Here is a 19,459-nt window from a genome sequence, read left to right on the forward strand (position 1 = left end):
AGGGAGACAACAAAAAGAGAGAAATAAAGTGATACACAACACAGTTGCTCACGACCTGCTGACTGATGCTCACCCCTCCTGGCCAGCTCCCCCAGTTTATATACTGGCCATGACGTTCTGTGGTATGAAATATCTATCCCTTTGGCTAGTTCGGGTCAGCTGTCCTGGTTATGCTCCCTCCCAGCTTCTTGTGCACCTCCTTGTTGGCAGAGCGTGAGAAACTGAAAAGTCCTTGACTTATGGTAAGCGCTACTTAGCAACAACTAAAACATCAGTGTGTTATCAACATTATTCTCATACTAAATCCAAAACCGCAGCATTGTACCAGCTACTAGGAAGAAAATTAACTCTATCACAGTGAAAACCAGGACACTGGATCAGAGCTAGACTGCAGGGTATCAAGACTCTCCTCAACTTTGGGACAGTTGAGATCGAAATTTTAGATTAATGGTTCAGACCTATTTTAACTCTTCTATATTGCAAATTTTTGTTTTCCTGTTAGAGTTGCAGTAAATCAAATTCATATTTCTGAAAATGAAGAGGTGTTTTAATCTATCTTTTTTTCAGATTGCAGTATTTTCTTACCTGTCTTCAAAGTGTATCTAGAGTGATAGTTTCAAAACCATTCATGTGGTGAACTTACAAGCTGGAAGCACAAAAGAACTTGAAGCTCAGAATTCACAAAAATTGCTGTGTCCCTGCTGCAGTTTTGAGTTATTTCTTACTATCTGTAATAGGTTTGCAAGGATAAACCTTTTTTATGACTGTAGCAATTTGTTCTGTCATTACTTTTGTTAATAAGTAGGCCTTTTTTGCATCTTCCCCTTAACTCAGTGTTGAATGTTGGTTTTTTCTTTTTTATGTTGTAGTGCATGTGATGTATTGGATACCCAAAACACCAGCTCTGCACACCATGGGAATGAGACTCTTCATGATGAACATTACATTAAAAATTATGAAAACACAACTTTGTTTTTTATATCCAGCTTTCAGTACCTCATAGTGGCAATTGTCTTTTCTAAAGGAAAGCCCTTTAGACAACCATGCTACAAAAATTGTAAGTCCTTTATTACTGTGTACAGTTCCAACTAAAACTCCAAGTGACTGTGCACTTGTTTATCCATGACTTGCTTACAATTCTGTTGTGCCACTTCAGCAGTAATAGTGTTGACAGGAGAACATAGTACAACTATCCTCTGATAATCAGAGATAGAAATAGGGAAGTATTAAACTGTATGGAGAAATTGGTGTTCATAGTTGCTTTGTTTGTAGAAATATATGTGTGTATATGTTTCAGCTCCACAAGTGAGCCAGTGAGAAATTGAATCTGGCCTTCTTTCTCTTTGTGGCTGTCAGCACAACTTGTATTGCCAAAATCACCTGGAAGGGATTTAGAGGGAGAAAAGGGGTTATTTCTAGGGAGTAATGAACCTATGATATACGGAAAAACTCTCTAAAGCTCTGATTGTGAGATAGTCTGATTAAAATCTTTTCTTTTCTTTTACAGTTCTGTTTGTTATATCTGTGATAGTTCTTTATGTCTTCATATTTTTCATCATGTTGCATCCTGTTGAATCTATCAGCACATTTCTTGAGGTAAGATTCAGCAGCTATGCAGACATCTGTACTTCCTAGGGTAATCGACTGGCTGCCTTTTGGGCAAGCTTGACCCCTTTAGAGCTTTAACTTTGCATCTCTGGAGGGTGAAGGGAAAATTAATAACTCTGAGCCTGTTTTGAATGTGTGTTTATTTCATATGTGTGTTGCTAACCTCTGGCAACTTTTTCTCACAGCTTGTGTGTGTGCCATATGAGTGGCGCCTAAGAATTCTCATCATTGTTATTCTCAATGCAATTGTATCTGTGCTGACGGAGGTAAGAAATTCAAATGGAAAAAACGCTTGTCTGTTAAGTGTTTTTTTTCAGGGTACATGTTTGTCTTTTGTTTAGAAGGTGTCTCTTCACAGCATGCCAATGTAAATGGCCACTGTTTTCTTGTTAAATTTGTATTTCTAAAAAATGTCCTTGTAGGCTAGATTAAGGTGTCAAGGTTTTCTGTGTTCAAAGCATAATTTTAAAACCTTTTTTGTTAATAAGAGAAAAAGAGGGGGGAAGTTGAAAGACTGATAAATTATTTTAGCTATTTTGTAGGCCAGTACTCTCCATATTTATTTGCTGTGTCAATTCAGTTCAGAATAACATAACTTAGTAAAGAACTGTATAAAATCCTTAGGGGAGCCCATCTTCAGTTGGATCATATGCATAGTTTATTGTTCAGAATAATGCAGGTCTATGTAACTTGTTCATCTAATCTGATCCAAGTCCAGAAGTAGACATGTTCATGCAGATCTGCTTTTTCCAGCCCTGAGCTTGTCCAAAGTCAGTCACCCTGGATATCAACCTCTTCTGCTCTAATTCCAGAATTAATGTGGGCAGAAACATGCCCTACCTTTCATCCAGGTATCCCTATGTTGTTTCCAAGAACTGAAGTTTGACAGATATATCTTCCAGAAGGAGTCTGGACTTCAAAGTCATTTATTCCTGTGGTTAGTTCTTCTCCCTGTTAAATTGATGCCTTATTTCCTGCCTGAGTACATTTGAGTTTTGGTTGCAGCCATTAGCCACTTTTTTTTTTTCCTGCAAGATGAAAAAGCGTTTCAACATTATCTAGTGCTTGCACACTACAATTATCTGTTTTTACTGTATAACATTCTCTGCAGCTTCTAGTAAGTAATTCCATTACTCTGTGAGGGATTGCTATCAAGGTAACCAGCATAACGCTTGCTTGGATCATACCACTTTGACGTTTGAAGATTACTATGGCATTAATGTTCTTTCCAGTTGAGTAGTTTTTACCCTTTTATTTGTGACTTAGTGAAAACAAAATCAACCAAAGGTTTTTTTTGCATACTTTAATCAAAATTATCAAGGCTTTGTGTTCAAAATGTTGTCCAAATAGAATTTGCCATATATGCTATTATTTTGCTGCCTATTGGAACATGTTTTTCAGTGTTTTTGCATGATAGGCAATAACATGTCTTTTCCAAAACATGGTAGTAGATACTGAATTTTTTTTTTTGGCCTTTGCCTTCTTGTTAACAAGTTTATCCTCTCCTAAAGATCCTGTGTCTTTCTTACTTTGTCCTATATTTGCTCTAACCCTGCTTGTGATGTTTTCCTTTATGCCCTTTAATTATTTCTTTTTTTTATTACTAAACCCTTAATAGTTTTCTTTTTGCCTCCTTTTTTTATTTGTTAAAAGTTAAATTTTATGTATATTGCTGTCTGTGCTACTGAAACAAAATAGTTATTCCACAGTTGCAGCATCGTGGCTTTTTTGTCTTCCAATAAATTTAAAACAAACCTCCTAGATGGAAATATTTTTTCCTGTTTACTTTTTCTAGTCAGTTTTGATGTTTTTATTACAATCTTTGGGAAATTATCTTTCTTGAAGCACTAAGATTATTCCTTGCATTTGAGCTTCGTGTTGATACATGGAGTGTAAATAGGTGGTCATTATAATTTTCAGTCAAATGATAAATGTTACTGAGAGAAATAAACTTGCCTTCTGCTGAAAACTTACTATGTTCTGCAGGTGATCTTTTAAATTTTTATACAATCTGGTGATGTTTCTGGTCTGGAAGTGTAGTAAGGGCTCCAATAGAAAGTCTGTACAGTGTGTCAATCCATGTATCAGCATATGCCTCTTGAGGACAAATGGTTCTCCTCTGGTTTAAATGCTCATAAGGTTCCAATCTTGGCCCTTTGGTTGCCACATCAATCTGTAAACTTCTGAATTTCTACTAAACATAACTTAAGCAATATAATTACTGTAAAGCATTTGCTTTCACCCAGTATTTCAAACCCCACTCCACTCTTTTTCCTGTGCAGGTTTGAGTTAGCATCTTTCAGCACTTTAGTCTCTTAACTGTCATTACCGAAACTGGTAGGATGATTTGTCACATTCCTTTTAAACAGACTTTCCTATTTATCTTGTTGTCCATACTTTAGTAGTGGAATAGAAGTACCTATAGAATTTAGTTTTCTTGATGTTACTGTTTGGGACATTCTGCTTTGACTTAAAACTATTTCTTCCACTTTTACTGTTAGTTGAATGAATGCTGTGTTTAGACAGATAAGTTGTCTTATTGTACAGCAGGTGTCCAACAGAAGCATTGTCTAGTGATCCTTAAATCCCAAACCTTGTTTTACAATAGTTTTCACCTTCCAAAACTTCAACCTGCTTTTGTCCCACCATTTGAAGTGTCCAACTCCAGCAGTACTAGGCTCCCTGAAGCTTTTTCATGTGGTGCCAACTCATTGGGTCTAATATGTTGTGTAGAAAACGCAGGCTATTTCATCCCTTCACTTCCAGTACAGCTCTTTGCCTTTCTGTCCTTGTGTGCCTGGCTGGATTTTCTGCTCACTACACTTTTCACTGCAGAGTTAGTAGGTATCACAGGTCATGTTCTGAGTATCTGGGAAAAGCTGCTGGTGATGTCTTACTTCTTTTAACAAGGTACTCTGTATGTATATCACCTAGAGTTTATTCTGCTGAGACTAATCCCTCAGTAATTGCCTCTTTAAATGTCTCATAATGATGAGATACATGAGGGGCTGGATCTGTCTTACTTTGTCACAGTTGCCAGTTTTACCCTTTTGTGTCATACTATGATCATACGTAATTTCTTCATTGCTTCTACAACAGGAATGGTTTCTGACTGTGGTTGTCCCAAACATGTTTTCTGAAATGCTATGTAAAGCTTTTGCTCCTTCCACGTGGGTGCCAGACTAGATTCACAGAGCAAGCATATTCTTTCTACCAGATAATAGAAAATACTGCACAACAAAGGCAGATCCTAGCAGATGTTCCTCCTTACCCCTGATGCCTGGTATACTTAAACCAGACTGGCTTCAAAAATGAACATCTAAAGCTGAAGATTTGTTGACAAACGCTTTTTTATTCTCTCCAAAGATCAGAGATGTAGCCTCAAGGCCATGGAAGATACAGGTTCACACCTGTGTTGCTGGATTTGTTCAAGGCTCTCGAGTCCACCCACACAGTCATATGAGAATAACCAGATGTACTGAACATACTGTTCAACTTCTGCCCTCTTTTCCAAAATCTGGAACGGCTCCTACAGAACTTCTTCAAACTTCTTGCTGGCAGCTCAGTTTTGCCACCCCACTGAAACTTTTCTGGGAATGTCACTGGTTTAAAACAAACTACAAAAAAATATAGCTCCAGGATGAAGTATGCTATAATGTTAAAGATGGTTTGAAGGGAAACTGCTTTCGGCCCCCGTGTCTGTGATACTTCACAGGTTTTTTAGAGTATTGAAACACATTAAGAATGTGTATGATTTTTTTACCTGTATCGATGGATGCAGTTTTGGTTATTGTTGCTATTGATTTAAAGTACGTGTTCATATTCTTAAATCTCATGTGAGCACTTTAAGAATGAAAATGTTTATTGCTTAACTACTGACAAGTAACGTAAACTCTCCATTTTGCCTGGCACCAAAGTAGTTATGCCTAACACACTATTTCAGGATTTATTTGTGATGTACACACTAACAACAAATGATCATTAGTTTCTTTAATTCTTCCCGCTCACTGCAATGTCTCACAGAATGTCCTCCTTGATATGATCCTTTGGAAGGTTGTGTTCAATCGAGACAAACAAGGAGAATATCGCCTCACCATACCCCAGCCGCCTCAGGTTGGAGACTAGATTTTGCTGTCATCATTTGAGTGCATGCAGATTAATTCAGTTTTGTCTTTTTATGATTTATAAGTGTCTGTTGCCTTATCTTAAACTTAAGACTGCTTAAATTAGGTTTCTGTAACTACAATATTAAAAGGAAAGGCTTCTGGTTTTATATTGTTCTCCTTGTTGACATTTAAAGAATTTAGCTCTGCGTACAAGAACTGTGAACCAAACCCAGAGGATTGCTTTTAAGACTTCTTTCACTTTATCTTCAGTTTGCGCATTAGCAAATTTTATTTGTGTTGTCACAAGTTTGCATGCTAGGACTGGGAATGTCTTGATTTGCTTGGAAGCAGAATTGCTGATGCTGGGTCTAATCCAGTTCTTTTATTAAATTAATTTGGTTTAAAGTTTTAGATCATTGTCTGAGAGCAGTAGTTTATAGCACATACAAAAGAAATGAAACAAAATGGCAAATGAAAGTATGTTATTACTACTTCAGATGGTTTAGGAGACTGAAGGATTTAGCTTCTGCTTTTCAGGTGGCCATGAGTCTTGGCCTGGTCTGCCCCTCTGTCATTAATACATGAAGGAAATCTATGCAAATCCCATAAAAACTGGCTTTTTCTTTAAACTTGTTAGCTTATTACTTTTTAGCTGGTTGTACATTTGTTCCTGCTAGAATTACAATGGTTTATTTCTCAGCACTAAATTTTATTAAATGTATTCACTTCTGATTTGCATTTGTCCTTTTGAGGCTATTCAAAAGAAAATTGCTTTGTGTTCACTGAAGAATGGAAGTTGTGCTTAAGGCTGATGTTTGGTTCAGTTCACCAATTGATAGAAATTCAGAGCATGAAGAAAACCATAGAATATATTTCCATTAAAATGTGAGCCCTGCAGACTATAGGTGCCCTCTGAGACATGAGGGGGATCCAGTCTTGAGAATGAGGAATGGTGTTTCTCTTCTCCAGCTAGTTAAGTTACATGCATTTAGGACTGGGAGAGGAAAAATGAGAAGGAAGACTTAAGTTCAATAATTTTTGTCTGTTTTAATAACTATTAATACCTATAGGACTTAGATTTAACAGTATCAGCAAGTTAAATTCTGCCACTTTTGGCTGGCTGGCTGCCTTCTGTTAAACAATTCATTGCTTTAAAAGTGTTTTGAGACTCTGGGAATTTGACTGCTTTTTCTAGACCAGGCTTTTATTCTTCAATAGTAATAACGTTTAATGGTGCTTGTTATACCTGTTGTTTATTGGAACTATTATAAAATATGCAGAAAAGCTGTCGGTGACCTTAGATGTTATGATAATGCAGAATCTTGATTTTTCTTACTGTTTTTAAATGTCCTTGCTACCATAGTATAGAAGAGATGACACAACAGAAGAGTTTCTGTACTATACTTTCTAGGTCCAATGTGACAATGAAATAGTAAATTCGAAACTAAAATAATAGTTTTTCTTCTAGTGATTTACTGTATTGTTAGTTATATATTTTCTTATGGTAATCCAGTTTTTAAATCTGTTCGCTTCTGCAGGAGGCTGTGGATCGCTGTGGAGTCTGCTTTCTTTCTTCCCTGTTTGGCTGTAGAGAGAAGGCACCAAAAGCCAAGTATATGCATCTAGCTCAGGAACTGCTGGTTGATCCAGAATGGCCACCAAAACCCAGAACAACAACAGAAGCGAAAGTACCATCACAAGAAAATGGTTCATATCAAATCATCACTGTAACCTAACAGTGGATCTTGATGGCATGTGTCTTCAGTAGTATTGAGAAGAATGTAATTTTAAGGCTTTATTTGAAATTGCAGTATAGTAAATGTCAAATTCGAATGCAGATATTTCCAACTGTTTTGTCTCTCTGAATACAAAGTTCAGAGCCAGGTATCTTATAGCTATACATTTTAAAAATGTAGGTTACCTTAGGCAGAAAAAAAACCCGATTGTGTTTCCTTCCACCTTCTTTCAAATTTCGTTATTCCTAAATGAGATGTATTTGAAGGTTTAAACTGCAGGGCAGTTAAAACAGATTCACTTTATTTGCCTGGAGTATCTTAATCATTGTTCTAACCTGCTTACCTGGGCACGTGTTCATGTAAACCCTATGATGTAATGGTTTCATGGTAGTACTATAGTACTAGAGGCACATAATAACCATGTCAAGCTTTTTTTTTTTTTTATTCACTGTTTAAAAGCTTTGTGCCTCAGAACGGTTCTGAAGTTTTGGTGTGTGTACCTCTAAGTTTGTCCCTACTAGTAAGGAGTGTTTCAAGGTGTAATGTTTAGATTTTAAGTTTAATTCTTTAGTCTGCCACAGCAGGGATTGGGAATGCTATAGAAGCAATATGCTCTGTCCCTAAGAAGAAAGCACATTGCTTTCAAGTGGGTTCTTAGCTTCTTTTCTAGCTAACCCCAAGGAAGGGCTTGGGTGGCCTCCAGAGGAGGAGGCATTTGGCTATGCTCTAAAGTTTTTGGAGAGGGAACTCTGGAGAATCTTAACACTTTCTTCTGTCTCATGTTTTATTACATTTAGCTATACATTTCTTCACAGACCTTGCTTTTTCCAGCAGAAGGGTTGGATTATCCCTTTGTGGACCATGTTTTATTTGTAAATCTTAAGAGAGTTTTCCTTTATACCATGAAGTAGTAAGGCCAGAGTTACTGCTGCAAGGGAAGTGGGGGTGGGAGGGAGGAATGTTTTCACATGCACACACTTGGGATTTGTGCATGTTAGGAACATACGTATTTCAAAGAGTCTGCCAGTGTCTTAAGCACTATATGTGGCTATATGAAACGAAATTAAGAGAAAATAGATGAGCTAAAATCTGTTGTGCTGCAGAACTATAAGGCTTATGTGGATTTTATTTATTAAAAAAAAAAAGAAAAAAGAAAAAAGAAAAGCTTACATCACCAGACATGCTGCTTAAGCACTTGGGGTAGCAATACATCATTTTGCCATTAGGCGGTATCAAAACACAAGACCACTAGAAAAATAGGTCTGCAAAGATCCACAGGCAGGCTTCGTCTTCATGTGCAAAGCTTAAAACTTTTTTTTTTTCAAAAAAAAACCACAAATTACTCATCTCCAAACCATTTTCAACTTGCTAAACTTTCAGAAAAGTCTTCTTTGGTGTCTTTGAGAAGATGATAAAATACTGACTCTTGATCAGTCTGTTTTGATCAGATGCAGTGGACTGGTTCAGACCCCTCCAAGCTCTGAGAGGGGATCTGGAAAAGTCGTGATTCTGCAGAGATCCTTTAGAGAAGGAAGTCAGGTCCTTCAGAGTAGTTGTCAGAAGGAGTGGAAGTGGGGCCCCAAACTTCCTGGCCGGCTGGGATCATTTTGAAGCATGTGTATTGTGGTGGAATTTTAGGTTTTGGTTGTGGGGGGTTTTTTTGGTGGTTTTGTTTTGGTTTGTTTTTTAAATTCCTGTGGAGACAATTCCATTCCAGCATTGTTTTAATACGGGGAATTTTTCAGGTTGGGCCTAATTCCCTTGTGCTGTTCTGTAAGGCATTATGGACAGTCTCCCCCACTGCTCATGCTATGGTTTCTGCAGTGTTGAACATACTGTGCCAGTGGGGAATTTAAGTGGTGCTAAATGGTTTGGAAGATTTTTTCCTAGAACTTGGGGGTTTAAGTTATTAGCACTTGCTCCTTATAAGTAGTGTGCACATAGTGTACTATCCTCAAGTCCAGCTGTCAACTCTTTTCCTGATTTTTTTTTTTTTGTTGTTATTTGGTTTTGAGGGGTGGAGTAGGAAGAAGGGGGATGTGGTTTTCTTAGCATTCATTCAACAGAGCAACGTAAAAGTCTTATTATCCTGGCTCCTTAAGGTTATAAACATCGAACAACATCGGTAGCTTTTAAGGGGCCTGCAATTGTGAACTTGGATAAATTTATTAATCATGAACTTAAGTCAGTTGGCTAATTTCTGTCGATGTTGATTTTACAAAATCTTTGTAGCATGGAATAATTGATGAAGAATAATTCTTAGCTGCGTAAGTAGTATGCAAATTTAAAGAAAAATAATATTTTAGTTGAAGAATGTTGTGAAGCTATGCATCTTGGACCTGGGAGCTGTGACTTATTCTTAAACGCATAAGCTTTGCTTTCCATTTTATTTTAGCTTGGTTGTTCCATCAGAAGTGGAAGAAAATATTTATGTCTTTCCCTTTTATATGAATTTGCTTAATACTTTCTCTGATAATTTCTCTCAGCTTGTTTGGTTTCTGAAGCTAGTCTTTCAATCTTATTCTAGTTTATTAGACTTACCTAGAAAGTGAGGAGGAAACAGCTTGTTAAGATGGGATTGTTTTCAGAGAACATTTTAGGGAACTCTTACTAAACCTGAAATTGCCAAGTGTCTCCACTTGATTGAGTGACTAATGAATGGGTCATGAGCCTATTAAACTTGAATATTTTGCAAATGGGAGCTAGTTTCCTCAAGGTATGCATTCAGAGTTAGTAAATATTCTTGAGGTTGCATGCTTGAGCTCTGACCTATTTGCTTCTGACGCTTAGTCAAGAATAATAAATCAGCTGTTCTGAGAATCCTTCTTGTTGTTGCAAGTTCAGCCACAAAATAAGCTTTTTGCATCTTCTGCAATTATTGGGATTTATGCCTTCCTGCCCAAGAGCTGAGTTTGACCACCTATAATTTTTCTCATTTTGAGCAGTTTAGTTTTTCTGGTTTTCAGAAATGCAGCAAACTAGATCTGTACTAGTGTATTCAGTTTCTGCTTTGAAGTAAGATGAAATTCAGTTTGTAGTATAAAGAATCTCTTCTAATGTTCATCTTGGAAATCTAAATTCAGGTGAACAGACCAATTTAGTGAGCTCCACTAGATACTTGGTAGACATTTTCTTCCTGCTGTATATTTTGGCCCTATGTTGAGGAGTTTGATTTATCGTTAAATTATTTGTGTATGCAGACTTTAATCTGTATGTATTTTACTTTGATGTATTAGGAATTGTACATATTACTGATTTTTAAATATTATTTATGCACATACTTAAAGGACTGGTCTATCCAGAAAAGCAATTGCTAAATAATAAATGTTACTTTTTAGAAATAAATTGCAAGATCACTAAATTGTATATCCCTCAGGGTTATTTTTAAAGTGTTTTTTTTCTCTTCCCTTCAGATTCAGTTAGCAGTAACTCTAGTTTCATCTACTATAGAACTAAATCTACTGTAAAAAGAAAATGCTGCGAATAATGCTTGAGTAGAAGCGGCTAAAACACCCACAGAACTGACTGTCCATATTCATCATAACTTTCAATTGGAAACTTTACTGTTGCACTTTTAAAAAGTTGTTGGATTTTTAGTTCTATTTATTTTTTCTTTCTTCATGAAGGTTGTGCTGATCAGTCATCCCAAATTGGGTAAATAATCCTGTACTGTATATGTATATACAGTATAATACTAAGCAGATGTGGAGTCCTTTTTATGCTGCAAATTTTCAATGTTTATGTTGGTCATCACAAAATGAGAGAGCTAAAGTTCTGTAGGATTTCTCCCATGAAATTCTAAATTGTAAACTTAGGTTTTTGTATGTCTAAGGGAAAGCTGTGGGTTTTTGACAATTTTTAGAGTCTTGAATATGTTGATTTTATACAGTAAAGCTTCAGGTTTTTAAAGCTATTTTCAACAAACTGCAGCTTGTTTGATAATTATGTGAACCAGAAACTACTCAGTTTGTCCTGAATTCCTCAAGCCTAACATAAATTAAAAGGTTCATCATTACAGTGCTCTCTAGAAGCTCAGCTTCCTTTTTATTTTTAGATCTGAAATGATACTACATCTTTGTATTTAAAATATGTATTGCTGCTCTAGAATGGTACCCTGTTGTCAAGAGGCATACATAAATAACTGTACAATAGAATTGTAAATAGACTTGTAAATCATTTTTGTGACTGATGCTCTTTGAAAATAAAATTAAAATGAACAGATATTTTAACTCTTTTCATTAGTTTCATGAAATTGTTTTCAATTAGTCTTTATACAATTAGATTCAAAGCTTGTTGAAGAATACAGACTTAACTCTCACCAGTGTCATGGGTATCTTGTTCAGTGCCTCTCTATTTTTGAAGATGGGCGTGGAGAAGTATGTGTGCTGTGTGCTAGCAGTGCATACAGTAGCACTACTGTTCTGCCGTGGGACAATATAGACCGTACTTTACCTGGTAGGTTCTGAGAGCTATTTTAAAGCCAGACCTTGTACATGTGATAGGGACTTGTTTTCACCTTCTGTTATCCAGATGTTCCTTCTGTTCTTTGACGTGTGGGCGGCATTATCTTGAAAAGACTCTAGGGCAAATGTTCCTGGTTGTGAGCTGTCACTGTTGTCGCAGTCCTCTTCAGAAAAATCACAGAGAAATGAAGACATCTTTTCCATCCTGCGGCTCACATTCCATTTAACCATTCATTGGCACAGCACATGATTTTAAACTTGAAGACAAGATACTTGAAATACCTGATTACTTAATTACAAAAACTTGATCTTCAATTTCAAGCTAATATTTTTATAACTTAAAGCTTTTCTCTCTTCAGAATCTTTCAGGCTTTAGGTTTTGTTGGCCTGTGACTCCAGAAGGCTTGGAGGAAAAACAGAAGCCAAATGGGTCAACCCTGGATTGCTTAGCCAAAGCGTTAAGTAGAAAAACCTTCATTCCTTACTCAAATTGACTCCAATCCTGCAAGAAAGTGAAAGTCAGAGCAGCCTTGTGAAGGTACATATCAATCACTTGGTTGTTTAAAGTAGATGTGTGCCCTCCTTCAAAACCTAATGCACCTATGTAGCAGATTGTGATAAAACTGTCTGACAAATTTGAAATTTCTGTCACGATTCATGTTGAAATGTAGATTTCTGACTTTACTTCGATTTGCATTGGGTTGGTTGAAGCACATACTCCAATATCACTGTCAAAAAAGCTACAGGTGTTTTTGTGCTCTTGCATGTGTGACTTCAAACTTTCTCCTGTTCTGTGAGTGGTCTCAGATTCTACTTTCGGAGTTGCATACAACCTATGGGAGCTGGTTGGTTACGCAACTAAGCGTAGGCAAAATCTGCTCTGAAGCTTAAAATATGCTTTGGCCTTTCACAGTAGTTACAAAATATGGATGAAAGTGTTATCTAGAGGATGCGTTTTGCTGTTTTACTTCCCATTTAAAGTGCAGAATCATGGTGAAGCCTGATTGTAAGTTCCTCTTCTAAGGTACAGTTCAAAATTGCTTTTTTCATGCTCATACGAGCTTAGAAACTTGCAAGAACGTAAAAATAAGCACCATAGTAAATGATATGCATGCTCTGTATTCTATGAAACTAAGTTCAAAACTGATCTGACTTTTAATATAGTAACAGTATTAATGTATTGCTTCTGACATCCGTTCATAGTCTTGACAAACATTAAGAGGGGGGTAGAAAGGGAAAGGGGCTGTAGCCAGCACATGGTAAATGACCAGCCAGGCTGGTGTCTTTCTGGAATGTCAGGTGTCTCATGTGAGAGTTTGAGAAAAGTTTAATACACAGGAATGTATAATTATGACCCTTTTGTGGAAGTTACTGTATGCTATTAAAATCTTTAGTTATGGAAGTTTAAATATTTCTTAAAAAAATACCATTAGCAGCTCTAGATGTTTGAGATCCATAGGATTATGCAGTTCCTGTGCCCATCATACACTTGTGGCCTAAATCTCTTGCAAAGACTTTCTACCTTTTCATTGTTTGTTTGTGAAAATGTATGTCTTCTAGCACTTCTGAGTGTCTCACCTTGTCTCGTTGAATACTTTCTTACCTTTTGTTATGAGACCATGAAAATGGACATCCCCAGTCTACAGTCTAGGGTTAGCCCGTTTCTTATTTTACAGACTGGCCTACAGTCATACCCTGTGAGGGTCCTGCATTTGCAGTCTGTAGCATAACAATTGTTTGGGGTTTTGTCCCCATTTGATTCTCTAGGTCCTCATTTCTCTTGTCTCAATCCTGTAGTTCTGCTGTGGTTTTGAGTTGAGTTAGTGCAGGTTGAGATGCCAATCAGGGCTTGAAACAGCAATTTCTTGGTGCATTTCTGGCCTGCATGGAGGGGTTTGCTCATGCACGGCTGAGAAGCGACTCACCGGCTGCCTGCTCTGTGTGCTGGGGGCTGTGGTGCTGGCCGTGGGTGCACAGGGATGTGCTCATTGTCAGCGTGCTGAGGTGGGCATAGGTAGGATCCAGGGACAGGCTGTCTTACGAGTTTATTGAGGTGAAGGCATCACTGGTTCATGAGAGATGGTCAGTTTTGGATTGGAGGGGATTACTAGGAGGGAGGGATTCTCTGCAAGATTCTTGTTTGACATGGAAAAGTCCTTTGGAAGGGTGAAATCTCGTAGCCTTTTTTTGGTGACTTAGTCTCATTCAAAGATCTGTAGAAAGCCCAGTGAGAGCTTGCTTTCCAGCACCATGTTGCTTGTAGTTGATACCACTAGATGCTGTGTCCTTCCCTTCCTGAGGAACGGATGCAGATGTTACCAGTCTTCAGTACTCTGAACCTAAGCAAGAATAATTCCTTTTTTTTTTTTTCAAAGTACTGAATTTTCCGTTTTTTGATGCAGCAGCTGTTTTTAATCCATGGTGGTATGTTCTTGTCAGCAGTGCAGGCATGTGAGAAGCTCTGCTATCCCACCTGACTTCTTTTTAAGTGATGGGGTTTGTACCTGTGTCTGTTTATGGGCTTGGTTGGTATGGGAGAGCTTCATCCTTGCCCCTGGAAAAAGGTATGTTGGGATGAAGCCCTCCTCTCCCCCAGTGTTCTCAGTGCTGAAGACCAACATGATGTCGGCTATTCCAGTTACGTCTGCAGAACTTGTCCAGCTATTCCAGCAGTCCCAGCTGCTGCTTCTCCTACTGATCAGCCAGGTGCTTGACTTCCAGGTTTCTGATACACTTGGACTTGTTGATTTCACTAAGGAAGTATTTCTAAACTGTGGATTTTGTTTGACTTGCTCTTTTAAATATTATCATTATAGCTACAATGATTGCTTTCCTGTTCCTTTTTTTTTGTTTGGAAATCTATACAACTTTCCAACTTTGTGGTATGTTTCATGCAGATCTACCTTTATTGCTACAGCTTTCTAGCTAACTTCATGGCACTTCTTTCCTCTCATTTCATCATATTTTTAATACCGCTGATAAGTTAGTATTGTGTTAAGCTGTTGAAATGAGACTCGTTGGTTATCTGAGGCTCACTACTGTCCTGTGCTATGCAAACTCTTGTGTGTTGTTTCAGGCTATGTCAAAAATAGCCCGTTGCTTCTTGTGTGTTCTTGGGCTGTTCCAAGAAGCGATCACTTGCAAATACTGAAAGATGATTTAACAGAACTGTGTGCTGTTCTGCCTTGGGCCACTTAAAATATATGACACCCTTTTTACCTCCATTATGTATTTTTGCAGGCTAAACTTTATTTTTAAGCCTCAAGTAACCTACAATAAAAAAATATTGTCGGTGCAGGACCTTTTGATAATTTTTTTTTAAAAGACTTTCTTTGTGTAACTTAGGATAATGCTTTTCTGTTCAAATAAATAGGTACCTTATGACTACTTAAGAGTTTCATCATGATTTTCATATGCTTTTATTATGCTTGACTAGTACAAATATAAACAAGGAATACTTGATTTACAGAAGAGCTTTATCTGTACTTCTCAGTGTAAGCTGAGCAGTGTAGAAATATTTGCAGTCAACAGTAATAGAGATTTTGAAGTTTGCTTTCAAGTCAAGAGAAATTTTGCACACATTTGCAAGTTTTATGATATATTCACACAACTTTATCGGCTGCTAAGTTATTAACTACCTGTGATCGAATTCTGACTCTCTCTTGTCTCTTGTAACAGCTAATGTTTCTGGTGCTTCAACAGCGATGTTGGTGTTCCGTTTGTCAGTGATGATCAAGCTTTTCTTCCAATTGGATGCATCTATTTGTCCTGAGAAGTGCGACTGTTCTTCAAAAAATGCAATTTATTGCTCTGGTCCTCACATAAAAGACCTGGAATCGTTAAATCTGCCTTGCAACATGACAGCAATTCACATAACTGACACTAATGTAACATACTTGCAGGATGTTTTTTCTAGGATGGTGGAACTGCAGCATCTCATCTTGTCTTCAAACAACATCTCTCTGATTTCACCAATGGCTTTTAAAGGCTTGAGAAGGCTAAAAGCCCTCAAACTGCTAGATAATAAGCTGGTCGAGCTTCCCCTGGAAGTGTTTGATGACATGGTACAGCTTCAGCAATTGATCCTTGAAAATAACAGGTTGAAGTCCATTGAAGAAAATCAGTTTGACAAACTAGCTAGTTTGGAGGAACTTTTCTTGAACAAAAACCGACTGACAGCACTTCCTAGTGGCGTGCTGAAGAAACTTGCCAAACTCAAAGTACTGAACTTGTCGAGAAATTATTTGGCAGCACTGCCTAGAAATATATTTAATGCATTAACCAGGCTTGAGAAGCTGATGCTGTATTTTAACAGACTGTCTTCAATAGAGTCTGGTATGTTTGACAGCCTGAAGGAGCTGCTGGAACTCTTCCTGCATTCCAATAACATCCAGTCCATCGCTCCTGATGCATTTCATTATCTTCATAAACTGAGAACCCTAACGCTGTCCAGAAACAAGCTTGAGGTTTTGCCTCCTGGCCTCTTTCTGCACTTGCATGACCTGTCTAAATTGACCTTATACAGGAACCCACTGAAGTCTCTTCCAGGAGTATTGTTTGGAGAAATGAGGCATCTTGGTAGCCTATGGCTGTATCACACGAAGCTCTCAACAATACCAGATTTTGTGTTCAGCAACTTGACAAATTTAGAGCTTCTTGTGCTGAGTTTTAATCCAGAGCTTAGTGTTCTTCCTAAGAATGTGTTCAGTGGTCTGAATGAACTGCGGGGCCTTTCTCTGCATACAAATAATATATCTAGTTTGCCAGAGGGCATCTTCCTGAGCCTTCAGAAACTGCAGAACATTTCCCTTTTTGATAAGAGGCTCGAGGTTCTTCCTAGAAACCTCTTTCATAATCTCAAGCACCTTCAGAAAGTTTACCTGAATAGTACTAAGCTGCAGTCTCTTCCTGGAGACTTCTTTACCACTTTACCTGAGCTGCAGGAAGTCTTCCTTGACAACAACCCTTGGAAATGTGATTGCCAAATTCTTGGCTTCCGAGAGTGGCTCCAAAAGAGCATGGAGATAGTTAAAAATGTGCCATCTCTGATATGTCACAGCCCATTGGCCCTACAGAACATTTCTCTTGTGGCTCTACCTGTTGATCACCTGAAGTGCCTGTCAACCACAGCCCTTGCATACCAGATGTTCAGCTCAACTTATTCCCAGACTTTGACTTCTCTTGCGATGGAGCACTTAACATCATCTTGGGAGCCTACTGTAACAGCAGGGTCCGACATGGATACCAGCACACCCACATCAATTCCTCTTACAACTCTAGGTTTTACCTACTCACATGTTGAAGATGTTGGACAGCCTAGGTTTCATTTCTCAGATGTTCACACCCAGACTTCTCCCAGTGTCGTAGTACAAACCAACAGTGTCAGAGGAATAGATTTAACTACTCTTGCCTGGTGGGATGAGTTGCCAGCTCCCAGAAGTGCTAAATCCCATTTTAATACCAGAGTTGCTTATTGTCAGCTCTTCTTGTGTCTTCACAGTTTGATTTTAGCACTCCAGGCTGTAACCATTGTGCTCACTCTGTATGTGATGGGTAAAACCAGGCAACTCTTGCACTCCAGAAACACTCCTACTCATGCTGTAGTTCTGATAAAATTTTTAAGAAGATAGAGAATACCAGCCAAAGAGAGGATTACAAGCATTGTTTTGGATCCATTGTGAGCATTTGGGCAGATGATACTTGATTCAGATATGAATTACAGATCTTTATAGCAAGAACCGTAAAGACCTTGTCTTTGCAGCATAATGAACATGCACTTTTATGTACCTTAGTGTTTGCCAAAAGTGATTGTAATCGCTGTTTATTGCTACAGCACTTAGTGCATGAACACAGAGGGGGAACTGAAAGAAAATCTGTGGTCACCTCTACGCGTGTACTACTAGTTCCTGCTTTGGACTGCAGCCCTGTCCCTGCCAGACACTGCTGCCTGCTGTGGTGCTCACACTGCTCAGATGGAAGTGGCATCAACATAGGAAAGTCTACAAAGGAATACGACTTTATCCATGCTTTAAAGGTTGCCCATAGTACTCCAGGTGCTATTATGCCTTATATTGTCTGCAATGTTTTGTCTCCTTATTAAGAAAAGAAATGGTATTTTGGGGAGGAGATGCTGGAAAAGACCTGTTACAAACAGGGTGGGGGAAGAATGATATGGTGTAAGTGTCTTGGTTTTTGCTTTCTGTCCTCAGCCCCTTTCCAGGATATGGCAGGAGGAAGGAGTACCATGGAAAGCTAACAGGGCTTTCGACTAGCTTAACTAGAGGAAGATGAGTAAGATGTTGGGCTAGGAAGTATAATCTTGATGTATTTTGTTGCTTGTTTTTTTGGACACTTTGTAAAGTTACAACAACTCTGAATTTTAAGTGAACACTTTCATCCTTAAACTTTGACCAGTGGTCTGAAAAGCAAGGTGTTACTCGCTGCATGATACAGTGAGTCTTGGAACAGGAGCACCAGGCAGATGCCCAGGACTGAGGCTTGGCTCCACAGGAGTGCACTTGGTCTGAGAGCTGGTCTTGACTGAGCTGGGAGAGAAAGGGATGGACTCTCCTGGGCTTGGCTAGCAAAACACAGGTGTGCAGCAAAGCAGCAGGGAACCTGCCTGAACTGAGGACCCTGAAGTGTCACCACCTTTTTTGAAGGTGGCTGGGTACATGTCTCCATCAAATTGCAGTGCACAGTAGCATATTCAGCTTTGGTATTTTTTTACCTTTTCTTACTACATAGTATTACTCTCTGACTTCCAGCCCTTTTAAGTGTTGATGTGCAAAGGCAACTTTGAGGCAATAGTGTGGGTTTTGGTCTTCTGCTGAAATGTTTATTAGCATTTTGAATTATATAAATATTTTAGTTTGTAAATAGACTGGTAGCTCTCAGACTGCATGTGCTTTGGTGCTCTTGGATTTAACTATTAGCTTTTATCTTAATGATGTGACTTAGCTTGTTCTTAAAAGCTCCGATGTTGTGCTCAAAAGCCTCTGGATGTGGTTCCCTGTCTCCTTGGCCAGGAGACCCCTTACTCTTAGAGTTCTTTTGTAGCCTTACTGACTTTCTGACTGTTCAGGTCTTCGCTGAATTGCCTTGAAATGGCACACTACAAGCCTGAGGTGAAGAGAGCTTGCATTTGCTGCAGGTTTGTGGCTTGTTCTCTGCAGTGTGTTACTCTAGGCAATGAGAATAAACTACAGACTGCTTTGTTTCGGGGTGCTCTGCTGCTGGACTTCCTCTTCTAGGCTGTGAAAAGAGACAATGGGCTTCTGTGGTGTTAAATAACCATTGTCTTGCTGGTGAGGTTTAACAAAATTTAGCAAGCATGACTAAATGGTAGGTAGAGCCACCTCTAAAGGAGAAATACAGGTCAGTACAGCTGGTGCGAACTGGGACTGGCTTCATAAACAGAAGTTCCAGAACATTTATTGCGATATATTTGAGAAGCACAAAACCAACATGAAGCTTTCTTGGTGGTGGTTCTGGGTGGTTGCATGCTAGTTCTTAAAAGGAGGCAGTTGTTACAAATTTAGGTTCT

The 19,459-nt window shown here is 38.4% G+C and overlaps 1 protein-coding gene across 1 annotated transcript; it reads left to right on the forward strand.

Moving 5' to 3' along the window:
• The first annotated feature begins 12,441 nt into the window (after positions 1 to 12,441).
• Positions 12,442 to 17,543, forward strand: GP5 (glycoprotein V (platelet)). Its single transcript, XM_009703264.1, has 2 exons — positions 12,442 to 12,451; positions 15,592 to 17,543. The coding sequence occupies exon 2, from the start codon at positions 15,618 to 15,620 to the stop codon at positions 17,541 to 17,543; it is 1,926 nt and encodes a 641-aa protein (XP_009701566.1). The 5' UTR covers positions 12,442 to 12,451; positions 15,592 to 15,617.
• The last annotated feature ends 1,916 nt before the right edge of the window (positions 17,544 to 19,459 follow it).

The sequence above is a fragment of the Cariama cristata genome, unplaced genomic scaffold (assembly GCF_000690535.1).
Source record: "Cariama cristata isolate BGI_N322 unplaced genomic scaffold, ASM69053v1 scaffold2937, whole genome shotgun sequence".
Classification (NCBI taxonomy): Eukaryota; Metazoa; Chordata; class Aves; order Cariamiformes; family Cariamidae; genus Cariama; species Cariama cristata.